A 24511-nucleotide genomic window follows, 5' to 3' on the forward strand; every position below is an offset into this window, starting at 1 on the left:
GTCCTTACTTAGCTTTACTTCAATTGTATTTCCAAGTGTTGTGATCTTGCTAGAGATTGTTTTCTTGGACTAACAGTCACTGCCTGGTTATAAATCTCTTACAGATCACAACCCAAAACAGAAATCCCAGGGGCAGCTAGGTGGCACAGTGGATAAAGCACTGGGCTCTGGATTCAGGAAGACCTGAGTTCAAATCTAGCCTTAATCACTTGACACTAGCTGTGTGACCCTGGGCAAGTCACTTAACCTTCATTGCTCCGCCCTGCCCCCCAAAACCAAACACCACCCCCTCAAACCAGAAATCAGTATTAAAAAGTTGAGGGGGGGCAGCTAGGTGGCGAAGTGGATAAAGCACCGGCCCTGGATTCAGGAGTACCTGAGTTCAAATCCGGCCTGACACTTGACACTTACTAGCTGTGTGACCCTGGGCAAGTCACTTAACCCCCACTGCCCTGCAAAAAAAACCCAAACAAACATAAAAGGTGAGGCCATGACATCACGAATTATTTGCCATCACTACTTTACTCAAGTTTGGCTTCTTGGAATGAATATAAATTTCAGTTGAGAACCATTTTCTCATTAGGTGAGACCATAAAGAAAAGAAAAATTAGTAATTTCTCCTGACCTTGGCCTTGTGTGCTGGCATACCTGCTCTGTAAAGGAACATAGTCTTGTGTTCAGGAGTACAAAAGGAGCTATAGAAGCCAAGTATAGGAACTGGATTGTTTTCAATTAGTTGCCCAATTACTTGAAACCTGGGGATGTCATCTCAGTCTGTGCCCTCTGTAAAATGAATGTCAAGCTCTTTGTGATGTTCAAATAGAATTTCTAAAAGAGAATGCCATTTTCCCCAGAAGACTCTTTCTCCCATAACAATAGATAAATGATCCTTACCAAGAAGACTTTCTTTTAGCTTTTATTTTCCTGTCTGGGGCCTAAGCAGTAAATCTAGAATATTTACATGGGATCTTTTAACAATGATATACTATAAAAAGATACAAGATGCTCATGTACAAAAACCTCACTGAGTCCTTTATTCATGTTTGGAGATGTATGGAGTACATACAATTAACAGCATCACACCAGCTACAGGAAGTACTGTGTCGAGGATGTACTTCAAAACAAGGATCCCAGAGCACCAATGGTGTTGCCTGCCCTGAACCACCACAAAAAAAAAAAAAAAACAACCAACTTGGACACACGCAGGACAAACAATACCACAAAATCACTTTGAAATGGTTTTTTTAAAAAATAACAAGAGCTAGAAGTTCAAAACCACTTAAAATCTGAAATGTGGCAGCTCCCCAGTGTCATGGCACTGGTTGTAAAAGGCTCATTCAGACACAGAAAGTCAGAAACAAGAACTGACTGGGATGACTGGAAGAGGTTTCGTGTTCATTGTGGAGACAGATATACCAGATGGTCCAAGTGGATACTTTCAGTCCAGGATCTGTACATTTCCTGTAGAAATCCACTGGGTAAATAGAGTTTGTAAAATGGAAGGCTGAGAAATGCCTGCCACCCAGTTGTGTCACTAATTCCAATTAGTAAGCACTGACACATCAGAGGGCTATAAACAAATATGATCAACAAAGCAAGTTTAAAAGGGACAAGGCTGAAATTAAGTTTTTGGTTCATTATGCCAGGTCGACAATGATCCTTTTTAGTCACTGGGCGCTGTGGGTCCCTTCTGCTGTCTTCTGTGTACTCTGGATATCTTCCTTTATTTTAATTTTCCACTTTTGGAAAAAAAAACAAAACAAAAAACAAAACAAAAAATCAAAACCCCCAACACTATTCTCCACAGAGTCCTGATTCCCCTTAGTCTAGACTTTTTCCTTCCTCTTTAATTTCGACACTTTCTTGACAGTTCCGTTCTTGTTTAGAAGCTTCAGGACTCGCTCCTTGTGATCTAAAACCTTGAGCATGGAGTCTCTGGCTTCACTGATTTGATCCATCACAAGTTTACATCTCTGCATATTTCCCTGTAATAGAAGATAATACCATTCAGTTTTCATGAAAGACTGTTTTAAATAATTTTTTAAAAATAATTTCTGTTCATACTCGTTAACAAAGTAGACTGTTCACATAAAAAAAAAATCTTAGCTTGTTGGTAATATAATTTAGGTTGACAATGAATTTTCTCCCCCTAAAATTCCCAGGGGGGATAGGCTAAGGCTTCCTGATAAAGAACTCAATAAGCTAATGAATATGACTGAAAGATGAGGCCAGGGTTCATACCTGTATCAGTTCATTTATTCGATGGAGATCATCATCAGTTGCTGCCTTTTTCTTAGGGATAATACCTTCCTGTAAAGTGGTGAGTCGTTCATATACATCATGCTCCAGATTTGTCTGAAATAAATAAGATAAGGTGTTAAGGATCATAGGTTATAATTGTCCTTATTCTTATCTTAAGCAAGAGAGCATGGTATAGTGGAAAGAGAGCTAGCCTCAGAGTCAAAAGTCCTGGGTTCAAATTTTGCCACTCACGTACACTGACAAGTCATTTCATAGTGTTCTGGGCAAACCCCCCCCCAAAAAAAACCCCCAAACAACCCCAAAACAAAAACAAAACCTGAGCAAAAACAACTGTGTCACAATACTAGTTAATCCCTTTGACCAGCTTTGCAAATAAATGCAAGAACTACTCAGGCAATCATTGTTTCCTGCAGTCAGCCATCCCTTCCAGGATGTAAATAAATTATCAGAGTAAGATCATTTTTTGCTGTTTGTAAGGATGTCTTTTGCACACTGGCCCAGATTCCTATTTCTTCTTGCTAAAAGGCAAACTCTTCCCCAGAAAACTGCTTTATTGGTTAACAGCTTTGTTCTTTTAGAATGTTTCTAAATTAATTGATCTAAACAGATCTCTCCAGATAATGCTTCTCTAAAGAAAGAAAAACAATCTAACTGTTCCAAATATTTTGGACTTTTGTTTCAAGCAGAAGCTATTTTCTGGTCCTGGGATAAATACAATGCACATACCATTCTGACAATGATCTACTTCAAATGCTAAAATTTCATAAGTTCTTTAGAATAAAATGTTTTCCTTATGGATGGTAAACTGGCTTGTCAAGGGGCTGCAATATCTTCTTTCCTTTTTCCTTGGCTCAGTCAAGCTGCTGAAACTCTTCACTTACCAACTGTAATAACTGAGCAGCACAGAGATGAACTTTCCAACCCTGGGCTCGGCAAGATACTCCTTTCTGATTGGCTATTTCTTGCAGCATGGCTTTCTTCTCCTCTGGAATCATATGAATATAAAGCTGAGTGTATTTATTTCAGTAATAAAAGCTAAAAGCACTAATGTCTCCAAAGTAGTTCTTCCATTTTATTCAAGTACCCATAAAAATGGAACAACCCCCCCCTTTCCTCACTTCAGGACCTAAGAATGTTTTAAAAAACATAAAAAAACATTTTTAATTAGCTTGTTTATTATACTCAATGACCTTTTAAAAATCATAGATTTCTAGTTATTTTTATTATGAACTTCAACAAACATCAACAAGAACATTTCTATATTCAAAAAACTGAAAAAAAAAGTTCAGACATGAAACCATGAATCATTGTTACATATAGCTTTTATTTTTTGTTTTTTGTTTTGTTTTTTGTGGGGCAATGGGGGTTAAGTGACTTGCCCAGGGTCACACAGCTAGTAAGTGTTAAGTGTCTGAGGTTGGATTTGAACTCAGGTACTCCTGACTCCAGGGCCGGTGCTTTATCCACCGTGCCACCTAGCCGCCCCTACATATAGCTTTTAAAAGAAGCATATACTCGGGGCAGCTAGATGGCACAGTGGATAGAGCACCGGCCCTGGAGTCAGGAGTACCTGAGTTCAAATCTGGCCTCAGACATTTACTAGCTGTGTGACCCTGGGCAAGTCACTTAACCCCAATTGCCTCACTTAAAAAAAAAAAAGAAGCATATACTAAATTTAACAAGGTATTACCAACACTGGCCTGTCAGTATGTATCTCCTTCTGAACTTCTGTATATTTAAAAAATATAGAAGTCCTTTACTTTCTTTTCATTACTATCATCAAACCCTCCACTACTTTCTTCCTCTCTCCCCAGCTGATGAAAGTTTCAGAATCAAGGGGCAGCTAGGTGGTGCAGTGGATAGAGCACGGGCCCTGGAGTCAGGAGTACCTGAGTTCAAATCCAACCTCAGACACTTAACACTTACTAGCTGTGTGACCCTGGGCAAGTCACTTAACCCCAATTGCCTCACTAAAAAAAAAGAAGAAGCAGAAGAAGAATCAAGCAAAAAAATCCACACCCTTACTTTGTACCTACAGTCTATTGCATCACCTCTGTGCTAGGAGGTGGAAAGCTGATCCACTATCAGTTTTTTGAAATCAACATACTTAAGCCTTTCAGGGTTGTTTTCTTTTACAATACTGAAATCACTGTGTAAATTGTTCTCCTGGTTCTATTCATTTCACTCTGTCTGTTCATACAAGTCTTTTCAGGTTGCTGTAAATCTGTCCCTTTGATATTTTTTTCAGTATAGTATTATGCCATTCCACTCCCACAGGCAAGTGGCCTGAACCAAAAGAAAAGGTAATTGGGAAATGTTTAACAAAATAAATAAAAACACAATACAATATAATTTTCTAAATGAATATGCTGCTGATAGGAATTCTCTTCTATTTGAGTTTGACACCACTGCTCTACAATTATTTGTTCTGCCCTTCCCTAGTCAATGGGTACCACCTTTTATCTAGTTTTGTGCCATAACAAAAAGTATTGCTATAAATTTTTTTTTTTGGTATATAGAGGTCCTTGCCCTGTCTTTGATCTTTTTGGGTGTATGTGTCAGATAGTGCTACTTCTCAATCAAAGGGTACATGGTTTAGTGACTTTTGGGGTATAATTTCATATTGCTTTCCCGAATTATATGACTACTTTGTAGCTCCAATTACTCCTTCAAATAAGTGTAATTTTACTTAAATGAGATATTTATAAAGTGCTTAGCAGAGTACCTGGAATACAGTAGGTGCTATACAAATGCTTATTCTATCCCCTTCCCCTTTTATCTTTGGGTGTGGAGTAGGATCTCAGATTTGCTTTAATTTTCATTTCTCTTATTGAATAAATGAAAAGGCATTCATTAAATTATTACTACATGCAAAATACTTTGCTAGCTCTGGGAGTACCAGGGAAGAATAACATATGTAGGAGGTTTCAGCTGCAAATAAAAGGCCCCGTAATCATTATTAGTGACCTGGAGGACTTCATCATATGGATGTTTATAGCTTGCCTTTCTTCTTTTGATAATGACCTGTTCATATCCTTTGGCCATTTATCCAATGGGGACTAGCTCTTGGTTTTTATATATTGGTATCAATTCCTCATATATTTTAATTATCAAACCACTATCAGAAAAATTTGTTACAAATGATATTTTCCTTAGTTAATTGGTTCACTTCTATTTTGTTTGTACAAAAACTTCTTATATAAATAATCAAAATTGTCCACTGTATCTCTAGTGATCTTTAATCCCTTATTTGGTCAGGAATTCTCTCTGATTCATGGTTGTGGGAACTATCTCCTTCCCCTTTCCTCTGATATGTTTATGATATAGCTTTTATATCCAGGTCATGTATCCAATTTTGGCTTGAGGTACATGCTGTGAAATATTTGTTTAGGACTAATTTCTCCCAGACTGCTTTCCAATTTTCCCAAGGATTTTGTTTTTAAATCTAATAGCAAGTCCATATTACAGCTGCTGTTGTCATTGGGTTAACTGACTCTCCTGCTATGTTTGATTGCTTCTGGTTCTCATGTGCCTAGTCTGGTCTATGGATCCACTGCCCTGAGAATGCTCCTCCTTCACTCTTCCCTGATCTGCACCGCCATTACTGCTGTATGCTTCTCAGGGTACATCTTGTACACCCCTAGCAGAAGGTAGGCTCCCCCTAAGAACATGGAATATTTAGTTATTTTCTTTGTTGTCCCCATGATCAAGGCCCATGTGTAGTAGAGGCTTAATAAATATTTGTAGAACTGAATTAAATATAAGCTCATTCTTAAAATAACTAGGCTGTCTAAAATAAGATGACATTTTGCTTTAAAGACTGAGAACCATAAGCAAATAAATTTAAATCATGCCTCAGGTCAAAGCTTTAAGGTTCCTGACACCTCAAGTCACACAATCACACTTTTCTAGAAGGGGTCCCAACCAGTAAATTGGAATAAATTAGTAAATCTATTAAAAGGAGCAGCTAGGTGGAACAGTAGATAGAATGCCAGGCCTGGAGTCAGAAGACCTGTGTTCAAATCTGGCCTCTGACACTTACTAGCTGTGTGATCTTGGGAAAGTCACTTAGCCCCCATTTGTCTCAGTTTCCTCATTTGTAAAATAAGGAAACAAGGAAATGGCAAACCACTCCAGTATCTTTGCCAACAAAATCTCAAATGGGGTCATGGAGAGTTGGACATGACTGAAATGACTCAACAATAAGTAAATCAAAACTCTACAATGAAAGATGTCAATTCAGTGCTGATGCCATTATCTGCCTATTCTGCAGCTTATATGGATTCTGAACAGAGAAGAATGCCCAGATTATCCTGGCAGCTGCTACTTTCCTGGCTCCTCATAAGGACTTTATTAACAGCACCACTTCTTAAATATTATACTTGAATGATATATACACTACTACAGGTTGAAGGAAAAATGCCTTGAAAGAGAAGCTTTTATGCATTCTTGGTGTTCTATAACTTTGATAAATTTGTGTTGGTAAATGTTCTCTCTCTCTCTCTCTCTCTCTCTCTCTCACACACACACACACACACACACACACACACACACACACACACACACGGGCACGCACTTGCTTTTCCAAGTGCTTTAAACCATTTCCATTATATTAGAGCTTCACTATAATATGATCTTCAAGACCCAGGATGTGGGATGTTTTAACTTATCGTAGGACCCAAGATACAAGCCTGTCAAACTAATACTGTAGCTAGGAACAACGACAGCCTGCTTAAATGCTTACAAATACTCCTGGAGATAAAACAAATCTTCACATCCCTATCTGACAACTTTGGAACAGACTGTTTTTCTGAAGGGCTATGTCCCCGCTTAAATATCCTAGGTTGAAGCAAATAATAACAACACCTTTGTCTAAAAAGACCTTTATGCTATTCAATAGTGAAGAAAATGAAGACTATGTTGCTCACCTCGGAAGACAAAGGGATTAATTTTATTGGTTCACCTAGGTTTACTGCTGAAGATTTCTAAAACCTCACAACAGATACTCATGGTTTATATGTAAAAGCCATTCCCCTTAACAGACATGAACAGGTAGTTTTCAAAAGAAATGCAAGCTATCAACAATCCTACAAAAGAATGTTTGAGGTCATGAATAAGAGAATGCAGGTAAGAACAGTTGACACCTATTAAAATGGAAAAGATGGCTTAAAAACAGGAGGGGCCAGACACTCGACCTGCAGTTTCATCAGTGGAGAGAGTTTCCAGTGAAGTCCTCTTACCGCAGTGACTACCAGAATGTCGAGGAAAACTCTGTAAGACTTCATTGAGACCTGAGGGAGAAGCATGCCTTCTCCTTTTCCTCCTGGGGCAGAGGAGTAGACTACTGATGCATAGTAACACTTTCCTTACCAGACAAGGCCAGTGCGCTGACCTGTTTTGCTTAATTGCACTTCTATGTTACAAAAGACCATTTTGGGGAGGGGGAAGAGGAGTCATTGATAAGTAACAGCAGTTTTGTGTGTGTGTTTTCTTTTAGAACAGCATCAGTAAAACATTTTCCAAAAAGCAACTCATGGCTTAGATACAGAAGCTAATAGTTTTTTCCCCCCACAAAACCATTCTGTTACTTCCAATGTGGCTATGCTCTAGTACCCATTAGGAGGCATCTGTATTTGAAAGGATTCAAATGTTCACTTTCTTTAAGGGATATTCTTACCTTTGACTCTGACATCACTGTATCTCTGGAAGTGATGATAAGCAGCTTTCCAGGGGTTTCGGTAATGTCGGAGCAGAGTAATGGGAGGTCTTGGACGTACAGGGACATACCTCACACCTTCTTCATCTATTAAAAGGGCAAGAAGGATAAAGTAGTCAATGAGTCATTTATCTGATTTTCCTACCCAATTTCACCTATGTCCAGCCATCACAATTTAAAATATCAAGTGCAGATGACTGACTTCAGAAAAGCAGGAAAAAAAAAAATGATGCTTCAATGAAGATTTACTTCTAAAAGCCACCATTACCTATATATTCCTTGGGAGGAGACTTGCGTTTCTCAGCCTTTACCAGCAAACTCTTAGGAGTGGACTTCTCATCATCAGTACTGTTTGTCTCCATCATGTCACCTTCCTCGGTTGAAATCACATGCTGTTGCTTCCGTGGTTTTTTCCTTGGTGAGGCACCAGGTGGCAAGTCACTTGGAGGCATCGACAAGTTGTTGGCCAGCAGCGCAAGAGACGGAGACACAGTGTTGGTTGTTAATGGAGGAACTGCTGACAGAAGAGAGGAAACACATAGTCTATGAAAACACAATTGCAGTAAGAGATCGTATTTGATTTCTGAAAGGACTTCTAAATAGGACTTCTCTCTGTTAATGTTACCTAAGTAAGGGGGGGGTCCCCAAAGTTCATACAGTGATAGCATTAGAGGACTTTAAAACATATGAAATATAATGATAAAACACTTAGGCCATAAAACCTGCCTGCCTTATTTATTCCTATCTTATTAGGCAGTATCTCTGTCAGTTAAAAATTAGGAAGCTGTAGTACAAAGAGGCTGCAATTTGCCTAGTGCCACAGAATAAATCAGTAATAAATCAAAGACAAACTGAAGTTGTGACCCTCAGCCACCCTGGGTCACCCATGCTGCCTTTCAAAAGAAACTATTCTGCAACTTCCTGGAAAATGTCAGTGGAGAGAGAGGAAACAATGCAGTTGGAAGAAGAATGGGAAAAACCAAACATTTTAGTAAGCATAGAGAGAAGCTGATCAAGAATCCTTTCTTCAGTAACATGCTTTATGACATAAATTCTTTCTTTCTTTTTTTTTTTTTGCAGGGCAATGGGGGTTAAGTGACTTGCCCAGGATCACACAGCTAGTAAGTGTCAAGTGTCTGAGGCTAGATTTGAACTCAAGTCCTCCTGAATCCAGGGCTAGTGCTTTATCCACTTCACCACCTAGCTGCCCTATGACATAAATTCTTAACTAGCCTCTTCAAATTAGATGGGGCATCAATCTTAAATACCCCATAACTATCAGTACAAATATGTCCTGGGTTATCTTCATTTCCTTGATAGACACTGAAGAAAAATGCATTGTATAAGCTAGTGGTAGCAGTTCCGTGGTAGAAAGCAGAAAAATAAAGGGGAAAAAAAAGTGGTTTGCACTGACTTTCCTTAACTAATGGAAGAAGACTGCTCTTAACTTTGAGTCAAGGTCTCCCAGGTTTAGTCATCAGGAAATTTATCTCCTTACACTTACTAAAAACCAAGGCCTTACAATGCAGTGGGTACAAAAGCTTTGACCGGCACAAATTCTGAAAAGAGGAGCTCTTTGTAGGAATTATTTTAAATGGGCCACTGGAGTTCTAGCTTTGGAAACATGGGTGATAGGCAAAAAGCCATTCCTAAAGGGAAAAGAGACTCATGAGAGAAAAGATTTCTTTGCATAAACTTACCAGAAACAGGGCGCATTATGTCCATAGGTTCCACTTCTTCTTTAATTTTTATCTCTGGCACTGAAGGTCCCATTACAGTGGAAAGACTGCCACCCACCGTTGATGATGCAGGAGGAGCAGCTGCAATAGTGGTAATGGGTGGAGTGACAGGAACTGCTCCTGGAATTGTTGACAGGGCTACTGATGGTTGTGATGGGGGACTGGCTGCTGCAATGATGGTTGGAATGGCAGGTGGTGGCTGTTGAGAGGTGGGCTGCACAGCAATGGTGGGCTGATCACTACTCTGATTGGACACAGCCTCCACAGACACAGTGACTGGTGTGGCCATAGATACATGAATTTCTGGCTTAGGTTTGGCACTAAAACATAAAAACAAAACATTATTGAGTTGTCTTAGCTAGTAATTTCCTAGAGGGAAGGAGCTCTGAATAATTCCTTTTGGGAAGCACCCAAATAATACCTTGTGCAATTCACTGATTTTAAATTATTTTAGAATAAATGATATCTATTTCCAAGGTGAACTTTAGGGTAATTTTTTGGGGGGGCAGGGTAAAGAGGGTTAAGTGACTTGCCCAGGGTCACACAGCTAGTAAGCTTCAAGTGTCTGAGGGCGGATTTGAACTCAGGTTCCCCTGAATCCAGGGTTGGTGCTTTATCTACTGTGCCACCTAGCTGCCCCTAGGATAATTTTTTTTTTAAATTCAGCCTTAAACCTTCAAAGTCGAAGAGAATATGACTCAAAAATTTCACTCCACATTAATTTTTAAATCTTCATTTGTCGTGTTTGTTTCTACAACAAAAATTTTGATTTTGGGGCAGCTAGATGGCTCAGTGGATAGAGCACTGGCCCTAGAGTCAGGATATCTGAGTTCAAATCCGGCCTCAGACACTTAACACTTACTAGCTGTGTGACCCTGGGCAAGTCACTTAACCCCAATTGCCTCACTAAAAAAAAAAAAAAAAAATTTTTTTTTGATTTTGCTAAATCAAATGACCATTTTGTTCACCTCCATGCCCCTATGTATAATTTAAAAAGGATGTATAACCTAAGACAGGATTCGAGCCTGCCCAGCTATGTTCCATTAAGTTTTCATTGGAAAACCACGTATATTCTTCTCAAATGTGAAAGAAGAAAAGCATGCACACAGGTCGAAATATTTCTCATTAAGCAGGAAAAGACAAAATCAAGTAGAAACTAGAGAACAACCACACAAAGAAAATGAGAGTAGAAACAAGATCTTCAGTACTCTAAAAGTAGAAAAATAACAGTGAAAGAAAAGAATTTATTGATCTTTTAAAATCTATAACAGAGGTCTACAGACATCACTGAGAATATATTACAAATGCTAGCAATGAAAGATATCCTTCAGACTGGGGTAGGCGGCATATTGCTTTAATATAACCAAAAATCAACTAAGGCTATTACTTGAGGCTTTTCACTGATTCTCACCCAATGCATCATTTCCCTCCTTTCTTTCTTTTTTTCCCCCTTCCCTCTCTTTCCCCTTCCTTGGCCTATGCTTCTGCATTGCCTATACCCTCCTGGGTCACCACTGAGCCTGTCTGTGGAATTAAGGGTTAAAAGCTTTTTGACCCCTTTGCTAGAATCAGTAGTGTTCTGGGCATCCCTTTAAGAGTCTTCTCTTAAACCCTCATCCTGAAGTTATTTCTTAACACAGAGGAGTGCCCTAATAACATTTCTGTTATAAAATGATGGCATGCAATTCTCCATTCACTTTTATTAAAATACCACTTTCCCCCCCTTAATAGAGATGGTGAAGTAAGACGAGGCACATTCAAATCAGACCTTACCCTGAAGGTCTGGGTGACCCGGATGTGCTCCTTATGGAGCTTTCTACTCGAGGACTAGTGACTTCAGGCGGCTGAGGAGGAATGAGGCTCTTCCGGACTGCCATTCTGAAACACAGAGACAAGCCTGAAAAATAGCTTCAGATAAAGGGAGTTAAACAGTGACAATTACATTATGCCTTCCACCTGTCATATAATGGAGTATTCATCATAATGGCTACACTGATGCCCTCACTTTGTGCTTGGTGTTACTGTCATTATTTCACTATGGATTTAGCCTTGAAATGAAAAAAATCCAGTATACTAAAATATCTCCTAAGGTGTTAAGATGAACATTCTTGGCAAACCCCTCTCTTCTTTAAAGAAGGTTCTCAATGGTTCAAAAGGCAAAAATTCAAAAGTCTCAAATTAAAACTTTGATAGCAACTTAATTTCCTAAAAAGTAAACTAGAGGTAGAAAATGCTTCCAAATTTTGTCACTGTTAACAGTATCCACTGTGCTAAAAGTGAAAAGTCAGTGCAGAGGTCCACTGGACAAAACAACACAGTCTGCAGTGAATTATAGTGGCTTTTTGATCCAGAATGGGGTCACTAACAATGAAAATACCTCCCTAGAAAAGAGTGCACAGTAAATTCCAGGACTGCTCGAAAAATTCTAAGAATTCAATCCTGAAACCATGGAAGCCCATATACAAACTCCCCCCAAATCATGGGCTTTCCATTCTACAATCCATGGGGCCAAGATTTTGGAAGAAAATAAAATACTATTTCATAAAGATCAATCTAATGATTCACCCTTGTTCTTAGCCATGGAGAGGTACTTATCACTGCATTTTTTTTTTTAACAGCTCTGTTCTAAATCAAGTGTCTTGTATTATTTTGCAAGGATGGGGGCGTCCTTACCCATCGGTGGCCGGCTTCTTCCGAAGGATGCTTGGCCGAGGGGACGAGCCCTGGGCCGGTGCGCTCGTGCTGGCACTCTGGCTATGGGTCTGCACCACGGTGGTAGCTGCTGTAGCGGCATTAAATGTATTGCTAATAGGATTGGCTACAATTGTGGCTCCATCTGCCAACACTACTGCTGGGGGGACAGAAGAGAATATGGACAAGACGAGGAAAAAATGAAAAATCCTTTCAATTCCTTGAGTGGAAGAGAACATTTTCAACAGTTTCTTTTCCTCAAAGATCATTAAAAACCCACTGCAGAGCCTGTGCACGCTAGCACTAGTCACAACAGACCAGCTTTTCAGGGTTGGTGGCATCATGTTTTACTTGCACAGAATCACAGAAGAGGGAAGAGATGATTTAATAAGATCATGAGTGATTAATAATAATACTTCCTCCATTATACTTACATATTCCTTGACTATTTATGATGTCATTTCATGGACATTATTTCACTGACCTGCATAATAAGCATGGGAGAGAAATTTCTAGATTTTGGCCTTGGGAAAAATCATCTCCTCTCTAAGCCCTAATTTTGTTTTCTATAAAATGGGGATAATATTTGCAAACTTAAAGGGTTGCTATGATTGGCTCATGGTATAAAATGATTAGGGCAAATAATAATGATGAGAAGCCACTTCTGAGGTTTGCTAGTTGTTAAAATTCTTTTCTTTATGCTTTAGAGAGGCATCAGGATATAGAAGATAGACCTGGCCTTTGAATCAGGAAGACCTGGGTTTAAGTTTTGCCTCCTAAACATACTGGTTGGGTGGCCCTGGAAAAGTCTTTGCTCCAGGCAGATAATACTCTATTATGAAAGCAGCAGTAAATGCTGAGCTATCTGCACTGAGAAAGTTTCTCCCTGGGCACTTCCTGTCCTGTTGAAATCACAAGATCAGTTTAAAATAAAGGTTGTTATTAACTTAAAAGACAATTTTCTTGAATTCAAATTTGGATGATTATTTTTATGCCTCTTGTATTACCACTTTGCCCTCTAAGAAGATTCTACCATATTGGAAATTCCACTACCAATGCATGACATTTAATCACCAATATGTTAGTATGGAGTTTTGTCACTTCTGGTTATTTTTATCATTTGGTGATTGTTAAACATCATTGCAAGGTATTTTGATTTATGCTTTTTATTTTCTGATTTGGAGTAAAGTAATTTTTCAGATGGTTGCAATAAATCTCTTTTCTATTATAAACTGTCTACTCATAGCCTTTGCTGGAAACTGAATGATGATACCTTTTAATAACGTTTATTATCAATTTTATGGTTTTAGAAGTTATGTAATTGCAGAAATTCTTTCTAATCAGTGACTTTTTATTTCATTATATTTTTGAAGCCAGTAAATGTATTTATCTAACCTTGTCTCAAATAACTTCTATTTGTGATAGAGCACTGGCCCTGGATTCAGGAGGACCTGAGTTCAACTCCGGCCTCAGACACTTGACACTTGACACTTGACACTTACTAGCTGTGTGACCCTGGGCAAGTCACTTAACCCTAATTGCCTCACACCAAAAAACCCACAAAAACCACACATACAAAAAAACTTCTACCTGCTAGTTTATCTGCCTTCTACAATTCAGACAAATATTCTTCTCTTCTACCCTTTAGTCTAATTTTTTATAATTTTATAGTCTAGCTGGAATTTATGGTAATAAAAAAAAAGATCAGACAGTACTAATTAATATTCTATATTCAGTGTAATTTACTCAGTCCCCACAATGTTTGTTCTACTTACCATTCCTTGTTAGACAAAGACATCTTCCCAGAAAGCAAAGCTAAATGAAAAAATGCCTTGTAATCAAACAGCTAAATCAGTGGAGTTTACTGCTCCACTGCATAGTGCCAGAAAACTCAAGTTACCTGAAGTTTTAGTTTCAGTCTGAGGTTGTTGAGCACCTATTGGTGCAGGTTGAAGTCCTTGTGTACTGATTGGTGTTGCTGAGTGGATCCCCTGTGTTCCAATTGGTGCTGGCTGGATTCCCTGTGTTCCAATAGGTGCAGGCTGGATCCCTTGTGTATTGATAGGTGCTGGCTGGATCCCTTGGATATGACGAGCATGAGATGCATCAACTGTCATCAGCTGCATGGGATTTAGGTGCACTGTAGAGGCCACCCCAACACCTGTCTGAGCTGTGATGGCGGAGTTCGGTGCCTGAGCTGAAACTAAAGAGTACCAAAAGACTCACTAAAGCAAAATTAGAGGGCCTGCCAATATAGGCTTTTGAAAATCTTCACACACACACAAAATAAAATCCTGGCTATCCCGTCTCAGTGTATCATAGGAGACCTGAGTTTGAATCCCACCTTCAAAACTCATACTTTTCTTGTTCAGTCTTTTTTTTTCCAGTTGTGTTTGTGTGTGTTTTTTGTGACCCCCATTTGGGGTTTTCTTGGCAAAGATACTGGAGTGGTTTGCCATTTCATTCTCTGGCTCATTTTACAGATGAGGAAACTAAGGCACATGAGGTTGAGTGATTTGCCCAGGGTCATACAGCTGGTATCTGAGGCCACATTTGAATTTCTGACTTCAGGCCTAGTATTCTATCAACTGTAGCACCTAGTTGCCCCAAACTCATACTAATTGTAGCTAAATTATTTATCTCCATTTTACAGATAGGGAAACTAAAGATCTGAGGGGATATTAATACTTGTATTACCTACTTAATAGGGCTGTTGTGATAAAAGCACTTTGCTACTAATCTGAAAGTCCTGTTATTATTAATGCAGTATTTTAAACCATTATTTAGACAAGTGGCTTATTAATAAGGAAATTATAAGATTTAAAGGATGAAATTAGGGGTTTTCACTGTAGGACTTGGGTTTAAAAAAAGACTTTTAATGCAATTCCAAAAATCCGCTAAGTAGACATTATTGGCTTTATAAAACACCTTTGAAAGTTGAAAATGGGAAAACAATCTAGAAATACTTAAAACAGACTGTAATTAGGGGGCAGCTAGGTGGTACAGTGGATAGAGCACCGGCCCTGGAGTCAGGAGGACCTGAGTTCAAATCTGGCCTCAAACACTTAACACTTACTAGCTGTGTGACCCAAGGCAAGTCACTTAACCCCAATTGTCCCGCCAAAAACCCCCCAAACAGACTGTAATTCAACAGTCTCCTCCAACATACAACAACAATAACATTTATATAGAGACTTAAGGTTTGTAAAATGCTTTTTATATATTAATTTATTTGATCTTCATAACAATATTGTGAAGTAGGTGTTATTAATATTCCCATTTTACAAATGTAGAGACTGAGAGAGATTAAGTGACTAGTCCAAGGCCAAACAGCTAGTTAAGTATGTGAGGTAGGACTGGAACTCAGATCTTCTTGATTCCATGTCCAGCACTCTATCCACTGTATCACCTATATGCCACAAATATAAAAAGACCAAATAATATTTGAAATGATGTTAACACTTTTTTTTTCCAGAATGACAATGGTAATGCAACATTAAAAGTCAACCACCCAAAGTGTTCTAGTTGATAGCCATCACAAGTACCTATAGATATAAATTTTAAATTGTCTTTCTTTCTTTCTTTTTTTTGGTGAGACAATTGGGGTTAAGTGGCTTGCCCAGGGTCACACAGCTAGTAAGTGTCAAGTGTCTGAGGCTGGATTTGAACTCAGGTCCTCCTGACTCCAGGGCTGGTGCTCTATCCACTGTGCCAGCTAGCTGCCCCTAAATAGTGTTTTTTAAAAGTATAGAGTACATATTTGTGGGTTTCTGCCTTTTAAAAACAAAACTTCTCGATTCCCCTCAAAAAACCCTCCAAACTCCCACAACTGTTATAGGGAAAACAATTAATAAGGATGCAGCCACTCCCTAGGAGCAACTAAGTTTTTCCACTAATTATTTAATTAATACACAATGTTTCTAATTTCCAATGGGATCAGTCCTGAAGTAGAGATGAAGACCTGTTCCCAGAGACACCTAATCTAACACAGAATGGAAAATGAAATTGTGGTCATCATTTACATCTCCTAGAAGAGTGCTCTTAGACCTGAATTAGCCACTTGTCTAAATAATGGTTTAAAATATTGCATTAATTTACTTGTGCAAAGAAGAGAGAAAAGCAGGCATATGAGTTTCAGGAATTTCCATATATGAATTGATATGATCCAACACCATTATGGGGAGGAATAGGGAAAGAAAAGTTAAAAAAAATTTTTTGAGGTTTCTTTTGTGATGAATATCACTAGTAGGCATATTCACCAAGTAGGTCAAAGATGATGACAAAACCTCATATACACGAAAATATTTGTAGCATCTTTTGTTGTATCAAGTAATTAGAAGCAAATTGGGTGCCCAACACATGACTGAACAAATTGTGGTATATAATAGAATGGAATATTATTGTACATTAAGAAACAACTAATATTAAGAATTCGGGGAAACACAAGTAAGACTTATATGAATTGATACAATCAACGAAAAAGTATTCATTAAGTGTCTACTACGTGCCCGATGCTAGGGGATACTAAGACAAAAACCAAAATCCCTACCCTTAGGGAAATAAACAGAACTAGGAGAATAGTTTATAGGATGACTACTGGATGCAAAGAAAAACAACAGTGAAGGTCATAAGAACTCTGACTCTTGCACTGACTAGTTTTGACTTCACAGGGTGGATTTTTCAGGATAGCAAGAGGTGTATACTGTCAGATATGACTAATATGTTGTGCACTGATTTGATTTACTTAATTGTACTTTGTTATGTGGGGACTGTTATTGGAAAGTGACTTTGAGGTTTAAAAAAAGTGAAGAAAAAAGCATCAGTGAAGCATTTACTTTAAAAGTACAATTTTATGGCACAAGAAAAACTATCTGATAATTATAACCAGGTTTTGGTAGTGTTTGGTAATGTTATAGCCTAACAAAAATTAACTTGACAGATGATTAAATGTCTTGACTTTATAATTTAGGTAATTAAAGATACCTTAGTTTTACACTTTTGACATTATGTCCATAGGGCCAGTGATATTATGAATGATTACAGCTAACATTTTATATTTTAGCCAGTATTTGAATACTTTTAAATAGTATTTGAAAATAGGAAGATAAAGTGAATTTTTTCTATAAAATTAAAGTTGGTCAAATTCTACCTTTTTCTCCACTGTGTGTGTACGGGGAAAGGGAAAGTATGCATATCGTGGGAATGGGATTGATAGGGTACAGTCACAAGGCACTAAAGATACTGTGCCAATCTGGGTATACATTCTTTTTCTTTTCTTTTTTTTTTTTTTTTAGTCAGGCAATTGGGGTTAAGTGACTTGCCCAGGGTCACACAGCTAGTAAGTGTTAAGTGTCTGAGGCCGTATTTGAACTCAGGTACTCCTGAATCCAGGGCCGGTGCTTTATCCACTGCGCCACCTAGCTGCCCCTGGGTATACATTCTTAACTGACTTGCTTATAACTGGCATCATTAGCAGCAGCAGGATATTAGCGAACATTTAGTGAGAACTTAAGGGTTTACAAACCTTACAAAATCTCATTTGTGTGTCACACAATTATTCAAGGGAACTTGATGGAAAAGGGAATAAGCTTTTATAAAGTGCCTATATGTGCCAGGCACTGTGCTAGTTATCTTATTTGATCCTCATACAACAACCCTAAGAAGTAGGTGCTGTTATTATTCTATTTTTGCAGTTGGGGATACTGAGGCAAGCAGAAATTAAGTGACTTGCCCAGGGTCACACCGCTGTTAAGTGTCAGGAACTAGATAAAGATAATATTTGTATCATTATATACTATATTACAATAATGTTATTTTTATTGTACCCATTAGTCAGGTGAGAAAACTGAAGTTCAGAGAGATTAAATTGACTTGTCCAGGATCACACAGTGAAATCAAAGGTTGGATGTGAACCCAGGTTGTCTTTTAACTCTACATCCTATACTAAACATTCTTCCACCCTGGCTCCCAAGGAGAGGGATTTCTCTTTATCTTATGGCAGTATTTCTGGAAAGGTGTCTGCTCCCTTGGTTTACCCCTGAATTAAAAAAAAAAAACACTGCTGTCTGTTCTTCACACAACCCTAGTAACCAGGCTAGTTATTTATTTTCCAGAATCTTCATGCTTTCTCTTTCAGAAATTGGAAAAAATTAACCTCCTAAGTATCTATGAAGTAAACAGAGATTATACTTTCTTTTTTGTTGCATTATCAGGTCAGTTTTTAGTATCAACAGACTGTAGCTAAATGATAGGTTTGCTGTGTGGGCTGTTGCTCTTCCTTAAAATCCACATCTGAACCTTAAGAACTAATACCTCAAAGTCTTGAGTACTCCACAATTTCCCCTTACTCCCTGCCCAATCCAGTAAGACCCAATTTATGTATGTGAAAGCTGTAACATTTAGAAAAATTTAAGGGAACAGTACTTACCTGGATATTGTCGGATAGTGGACACTGAACTCGTGATGGGGGTATATGTATGTGCAGTCAATGGGTATGCAGAGGGTGGATATGTTGGCAAAAAGTATTGGAACTGGACAGGAACAGATTGCCTAGAGGTAGAAAAGAAAATTTTCTCATGATTCCATATGCTTATTCAATCGTCCCCTCCCTCAGTCCCAGGATGACTACTAATTTTGCCCCAAAATACTGCACCAATACACTACTGGCCTCAAGTACTTTTCATTTTGTTTATGGCCAATTCAGAAAATCTTCTGGTTCCAATAAACCAATATTGTTCATTTCTTCCTGTTCACATTTCAATCCTTTGATTACTCAGCTGTCTTTTGAAGCCATTTCACTCCTATGGTCTCACTGTGTAATTACAGGTACACCTTTGATCTTGAACAGTTTCCATTGCTTATCACAGAAATGTATTCTTTTTAAAAATCCCTCTCAATGTTTATTCCTTTAAAAAAAAATTTTAGAGCTGTGCCACTTCTTAAAAAGTTTCACAAGAAGAAAACATACGTGGAAAAGCTGATAAAAGCACAGGGCCCAAAACACCCAGCCAATTCTGTTCACTAAAAAAACTTTGATGCCAGTTTTGTTTCACATTTTCCTGATGAGTAACTTTTAAAGATTTCCTACTTATAATTTATGTGTGTATATTCATATAAATATATATCTACTAAACTGAACTATCATAAATGCAATATAAAAATATTTTAATTGACTTTCCTGCTGTTATATCAAATTACTTTTTAGTATTCATTATTACTGTTATCTGTGGGGATTTTGTGGAATATACTGTCAATCACTTGTTCAAGCTTAATGTACTATCTTAAAATGTCTAGATTTTTATATTTTTGATTAAATATTTTAAAACCATATGTGTATTCCATGTGACCAGTGACATTTCTCATACACTGAAAACTGTCAAGTAATCCAGGGGAGTATTACTAAAACAGTCCCACATGCATAACATCAGTTTCTAAAATCCACATGCTATTTTGTGTCTTCTGATTTAAAAACACCATAACAATGAAAAATATCTAAAATATGTATGGAGCTTTTACACTTACCTGTTGTCATTTCTGGTTTCCATTGCAACAGGATTTGGAGAGGCCCGATGTCCAGGTATAGGGATAAGGCTACTCCTCTCCGTTGGATAATCTGGCTGGATCCGGGGAGAAGTGTGTGTGATCTGCTGAGGGACTACCTTAGCTACGAAGAAAATGAAATGAGGCCTTCATTTATTGTTCCCAAATAAAGGACTAGTAATGTCTACTAGAAACACCTGAATCCCGTATGCAAACATGTGGAGCATGATTATTTTACTAACGAGAGTTCCCCATCATTAGAGATCATCAAATGAAGGCTGGATGATCACCTGATAGGATGCTGAAGCTGGGATTCCTGTTTAGGTACAGGATGTACCAGATAACCTTTAAGGTCTTTTTTAGTTCCAGACTCTGGATAAGGTTAAAGAGATCTTTGACTTGGTCTCTTGCCTCCAATCTCTCTAACCCCTCCTTCACATTCCTGCCAAAGGAATGTTCCTAATGCAAATACCCAATCACATTTCTTCCTTGCTCAAAGACCTTGAGTGGATCTCCTTTGTTTGCTAAATAATGGTGTCATGAAAAGGATACTAAAACTAGAGTTGAGAGACCTGAATTCTAGTCCTGGTTCCTGATCCTTACAGGATGTGTGACTGGGGTTAAGTCATTTAAGCTCTGTAAGTCTCAATTTCCTTATCTGTAAAATACAGAGCAGCTGTGAGGGAAGTTTTTGTAAACCATAAAGTGTTATAGAAATAAGACTTATGAGGCTGGCACTCATCTGAGCTCCTGCCTACCTTTTCAGTCTTCCGTTACTTCATACTTACCTTCATGTCTTCTTTGTTCCACTAAAGCTACATTATTCACTTTTCCTTGACTTTGTATTCCCTTCTCTCCTATTTCCATACCTCTTTGATGCATCATTTCCTGTGTTTAGAAATGAATACCAGGGGCAGCTAGGTGGCGCAGTGGATAGAACACTGGCCTTGGAGTCAGGAAGACCTGAGTTCAAATCTGAGCTCAGACACTTGACATTTACTAGCTGAGTGACCCTGGGCAAGTCACTTGACCCCAACTGCCTTACCCCCCACCCCCCAAAAAAGAAAAATGAATGCCAGCCTCTCTCCTTAAGGGCCCAGTTCAGAGCCTACTTCTCCTCCAGGATCACTACCTTGAATCTCCCCCACCTGCAAGTGATTCATATTTCCTTGATTCTCTTATACCTGTTTGACAACTATGCACATTACTTGCATATGTTATAATCCTTGACTAGGTGAAAATTCCTTGAAGGAAGCCATTTTTTTTATCCTCACTGCCCAGCAGTGCCTTGCCCACAGTATGCATTTAATAAGCATTTGCTGAGTTGAACAGAGAAAAAACAAAAGTATATTTTAAAGGCAGTAACTAGTCTCTTTTCAAATGAGGGGGATATCTCTGAATTGGATATACAGCAATATGGTACAATGTTATAATGCTCTAAGTCCCAGGAATATCAAAGTCAAAATGTAAAGTTTCCACATCAGAGGAAAAACAGTGCAAGCATACAGAAAGAAGGAATTCAAGGGGCAACTACGTGGCGCAGTGGATAGAGCATCGGCCCTGGAGTCAGGAGGACCTGAGTTCAAATTAGGCCTCAGACACTTAACACCTACTAGCTGTGTGACCCTGGGCAAGTCACTTAACCCCAATTGCCTCACTTAAAAAAAAAAAAAAGAAAGAAAGAAAGAAAGAAGGAATTCAAAGGAACCACAGTAAGACCTGGCAGTTTCTACTATAAAAGAGAAGAGACCTTGGAAGAGAAAAGGCAAAAGACCGAGGCTTACAACCAAGAATTTCCCCCTACAAAGCTATGTATAATTCTATAGGGGAAAAGGAGACATTTAATAGCACATTTGATTTTCAAGCATTTCTGATGAAAAGATCAAAGTTTAGTAGGAACACTGAAATGCAGACAAAAGAATTCAGAAAAACCAAGAAAGTTAATTTATTTGAGCAATAGGAGGGAGCTGTTTGACAAGTGTCCCTTCAGAACTTAGATCTGTCTTCAAAAAGTATTTAGGGAGCAAAAGAAGGAAAACAGAGGTCCTGGGGGCAGACTAGTTCTATTCTAAAGTTGTGAAGAGGGGAAAGAGAAAAGAGAATGAAAAGAATACACTAGTGTAGAAGAATAGAAGGGAGTATAACTTTCTATTTCTCATAAATGGGGTGGAATGAAGAGAGGGTATATAAACCTGGAGGAGGTGGTGATGAGAGCCGGCTCTCTATCTGAAATGGACAAAACAGGATTTTACATAGATATCTACACACATGCAAGAATACATCAAACAACAGTGACACAAGTAGGGATGGGAGGCATAATCAAGAGGGAAGATAAAAGAGGGAATGTTTGCAAGCAAAATAAATCTCCTGGTCCTGAAAAGGAATTTAAAAGAAAAAAAAAAACAAAACAAAACATCTAAACTCTAAGGGTGTGCCTGTCAGTTGGGGAATGGCTGAATAAAGAGTGGTAGATGAATATAAAATTATTGCAATAATACTGAAATGGTGAAACTACTATAGAGAATCCTGGGATATATGAATTGATATAGATTGGAGTAGAACAAAGGGTCCAATTTATTTAAGGTCAACACAATGGAAATCTCTCAGTGTTCAGGGATCAAATGATCCAAATTGTGGCCACTGGTCCTCTAATAAGCTAAAATATTTTTTATGCCACCTAAAACACAGTTTGATAAGCTTTCTCTTGGTCATGTCTGGTTTCACTTCTAATTTACCCTCATCCCAATACATGAATAGCTTTTCTAAGGGAGACCCCTGGCAAATAATAGTAGGGTTTGGTATTTTTAATCCCCATATTGTAATTCAAAATTTGCCTTTCTAAAAAAAAAAAGAAAAAAGAAATTAAAATTAAAAATGCACAAAAACAAAGCCCTAACATTATCTTATGAATTAGGCTGTAAAGCCTAAACCTGTCTCAAAAAACTTTTCCTCTTATCTCCCTGTTTACTTGTTAATTAGATTAAAGTTTGAGAAAGAAAACAGGTACTTAAAAGCAGGTACTTAGGGGGAAAACCCCCCAAAAACCAAAGGAAAAGCACCTGGAGACTTAAAGAAAGGCACATAAAATCAGTGAAAATAGGTGAAACATACAGCATAGAATTTTTTACCCAGCTTGCTTGAAGAGAGCAGATTTCAGGGTCCAACATCCCTTTGTGGTCGCCAACTGTGTTTGAAATTATATGGGGGTGCCTATCTCTATCCTAAGTTTTTGGGAACTTAGCTGGGGTTTCTAATATATTACTACTTATGAATTAGAGGCTTTAGCATCAATTTTGGGCATCGAGCATTTACTAAAGCATATTAAATATTAGTAAAGAGAAAGCACGTAGCTCTGAAAGTTCAGAAGCCCTACGTACCTAGGATAGAAGAGAGAGAATAAAAGCATGTCTGCTCCCTTCAGAGTCCCAGGCCAAAAGATGGAGAGAGTATAAGCTCCCTGAAGTCTGGAGGAGGGGCGGCCTTTCCACAATGCTCCAAGCTAATTGGCTAGCATCATTCAAATTTATTGGGCTTGAGGGTGGTCCATGAGCAGTACATACTGAGGTGAGAGTTCAGAGGACAGACCCTCTGGAGGGAAAGGCTTTCAGGTAAGTGTGGTTTTAACCTCTCGTGCCTCTATTCACAGTCCAAGGTCCAACTTGACTGACTCTGGGCTGGCCTTAAAAAAGTCAGGCAAGGCTCTAGAGTTATTCCCTCGAGTGGGAGGGCGTCTGGGTTGCCAAACCCCATTATTTTCTCACACTTCTAAAGAAAGAACTTATATCGACGGAACACAGACTGAAGCAAGCTATTTTTCACTTTCATTTTTTTCCCTTTTATTCAAGTTTTCTTATACAAAATAATGAATCTGATTGCTTACTGCCTCAGGGAGGGAGAGGGGAGGAAGGATAAAAATTTGAACCCTAAACTATAAATAAAAATGTTTATTACTTTAAAAGAGAAAGAAAGAAAAATAACTTTGAAAGACTTAGCTCTGATTTATGCAAAATGACCAACTTGCTTTCCAGAGGCCCTCTGATGAAACACATTGAACACCTCATGAAAGAGATAATGGACACTCAAGGTGCACTAAAAGAAACACTATATTGTGGGCCACAAATATAGATTCATTTGGCTTGACTTTGCTTATTTGCTTATTTTTTTTTTTGCAAGTTTTTTACTTTTAGTCATTTTCTTAGTTTTTTAATTGTGGGGTGGGAGTGAGTGGAGTTAGGAATACAATACTGATGCCAAAAAAAGAGAATCATGAAAAAAAATTAATGTGCAGAAGAAGAGGAAGATATAGACAAATAGAACAGTTTTTGAAAATAATATATAGAATGTACTTTAAAAGAAAAACAGCTAGGTGGTGCAGTGGATAGAGCACCAGCCCTGGAGTCAGGAAGTCCTGAGTTCAAATATGACCTCAGATACTTGACACATACTAGCTGTGCGACCCTGGGCAAGTCACTTAACCCCAATTGCCTCATTCCCCTCCCCCCAAAAAAGAAAGGGGCAGCTAGGTGGCTCAGTGGATAAAGCACTGGCCTTGGATTCAGGAGGA

The 24511-nt window shown here is 38.3% G+C and overlaps 1 protein-coding gene across 3 annotated transcripts in view; it reads right to left on the reverse strand.

The window, feature by feature from the left end:
• Window positions 1-872: 872 nt before the first annotated feature.
• Window positions 873-24511, reverse strand: part of SAP130 (Sin3A associated protein 130) — a 59584-nt gene continuing 35945 nt past the window's right edge. The window contains exons 11-21 of one of the 3 annotated variants that reach the window (XM_043991812.1): window positions 19930-20071; window positions 18836-18957; window positions 14309-14611; window positions 12391-12568; window positions 11491-11595; window positions 9679-10037; window positions 8247-8492; window positions 7940-8065; window positions 3144-3247; window positions 2242-2355; window positions 873-1985 (exon numbers count right to left, since the gene is read on the reverse strand). In XM_043991812.1, the coding sequence (XP_043847747.1) occupies window positions 1827-1985; window positions 2242-2355; window positions 3144-3247; window positions 7940-8065; window positions 8247-8492; window positions 9679-10037; window positions 11491-11595; window positions 12391-12568; window positions 14309-14611; window positions 18836-18957; window positions 19930-20071 (1958 nt within the window). In that variant the 3' untranslated portion in view covers window positions 873-1826. Of the gene's footprint in view, window positions 1986-2241; window positions 2356-3143; window positions 3248-7939; window positions 8066-8246; window positions 8496-9678; window positions 10038-11490; window positions 11596-12390; window positions 12569-14308; window positions 14612-18835; window positions 18958-19929; window positions 20072-24511 lie in introns of all 3 variants that reach the window. The other 2 variants (XM_043991813.1, XM_043991815.1) reach the window with 2 other exon arrangements.

Source organism: Dromiciops gliroides, chromosome 3 (genome assembly GCF_019393635.1).
Source record: "Dromiciops gliroides isolate mDroGli1 chromosome 3, mDroGli1.pri, whole genome shotgun sequence".
Taxonomy (NCBI): domain Eukaryota; kingdom Metazoa; phylum Chordata; class Mammalia; order Microbiotheria; family Microbiotheriidae; genus Dromiciops; species Dromiciops gliroides.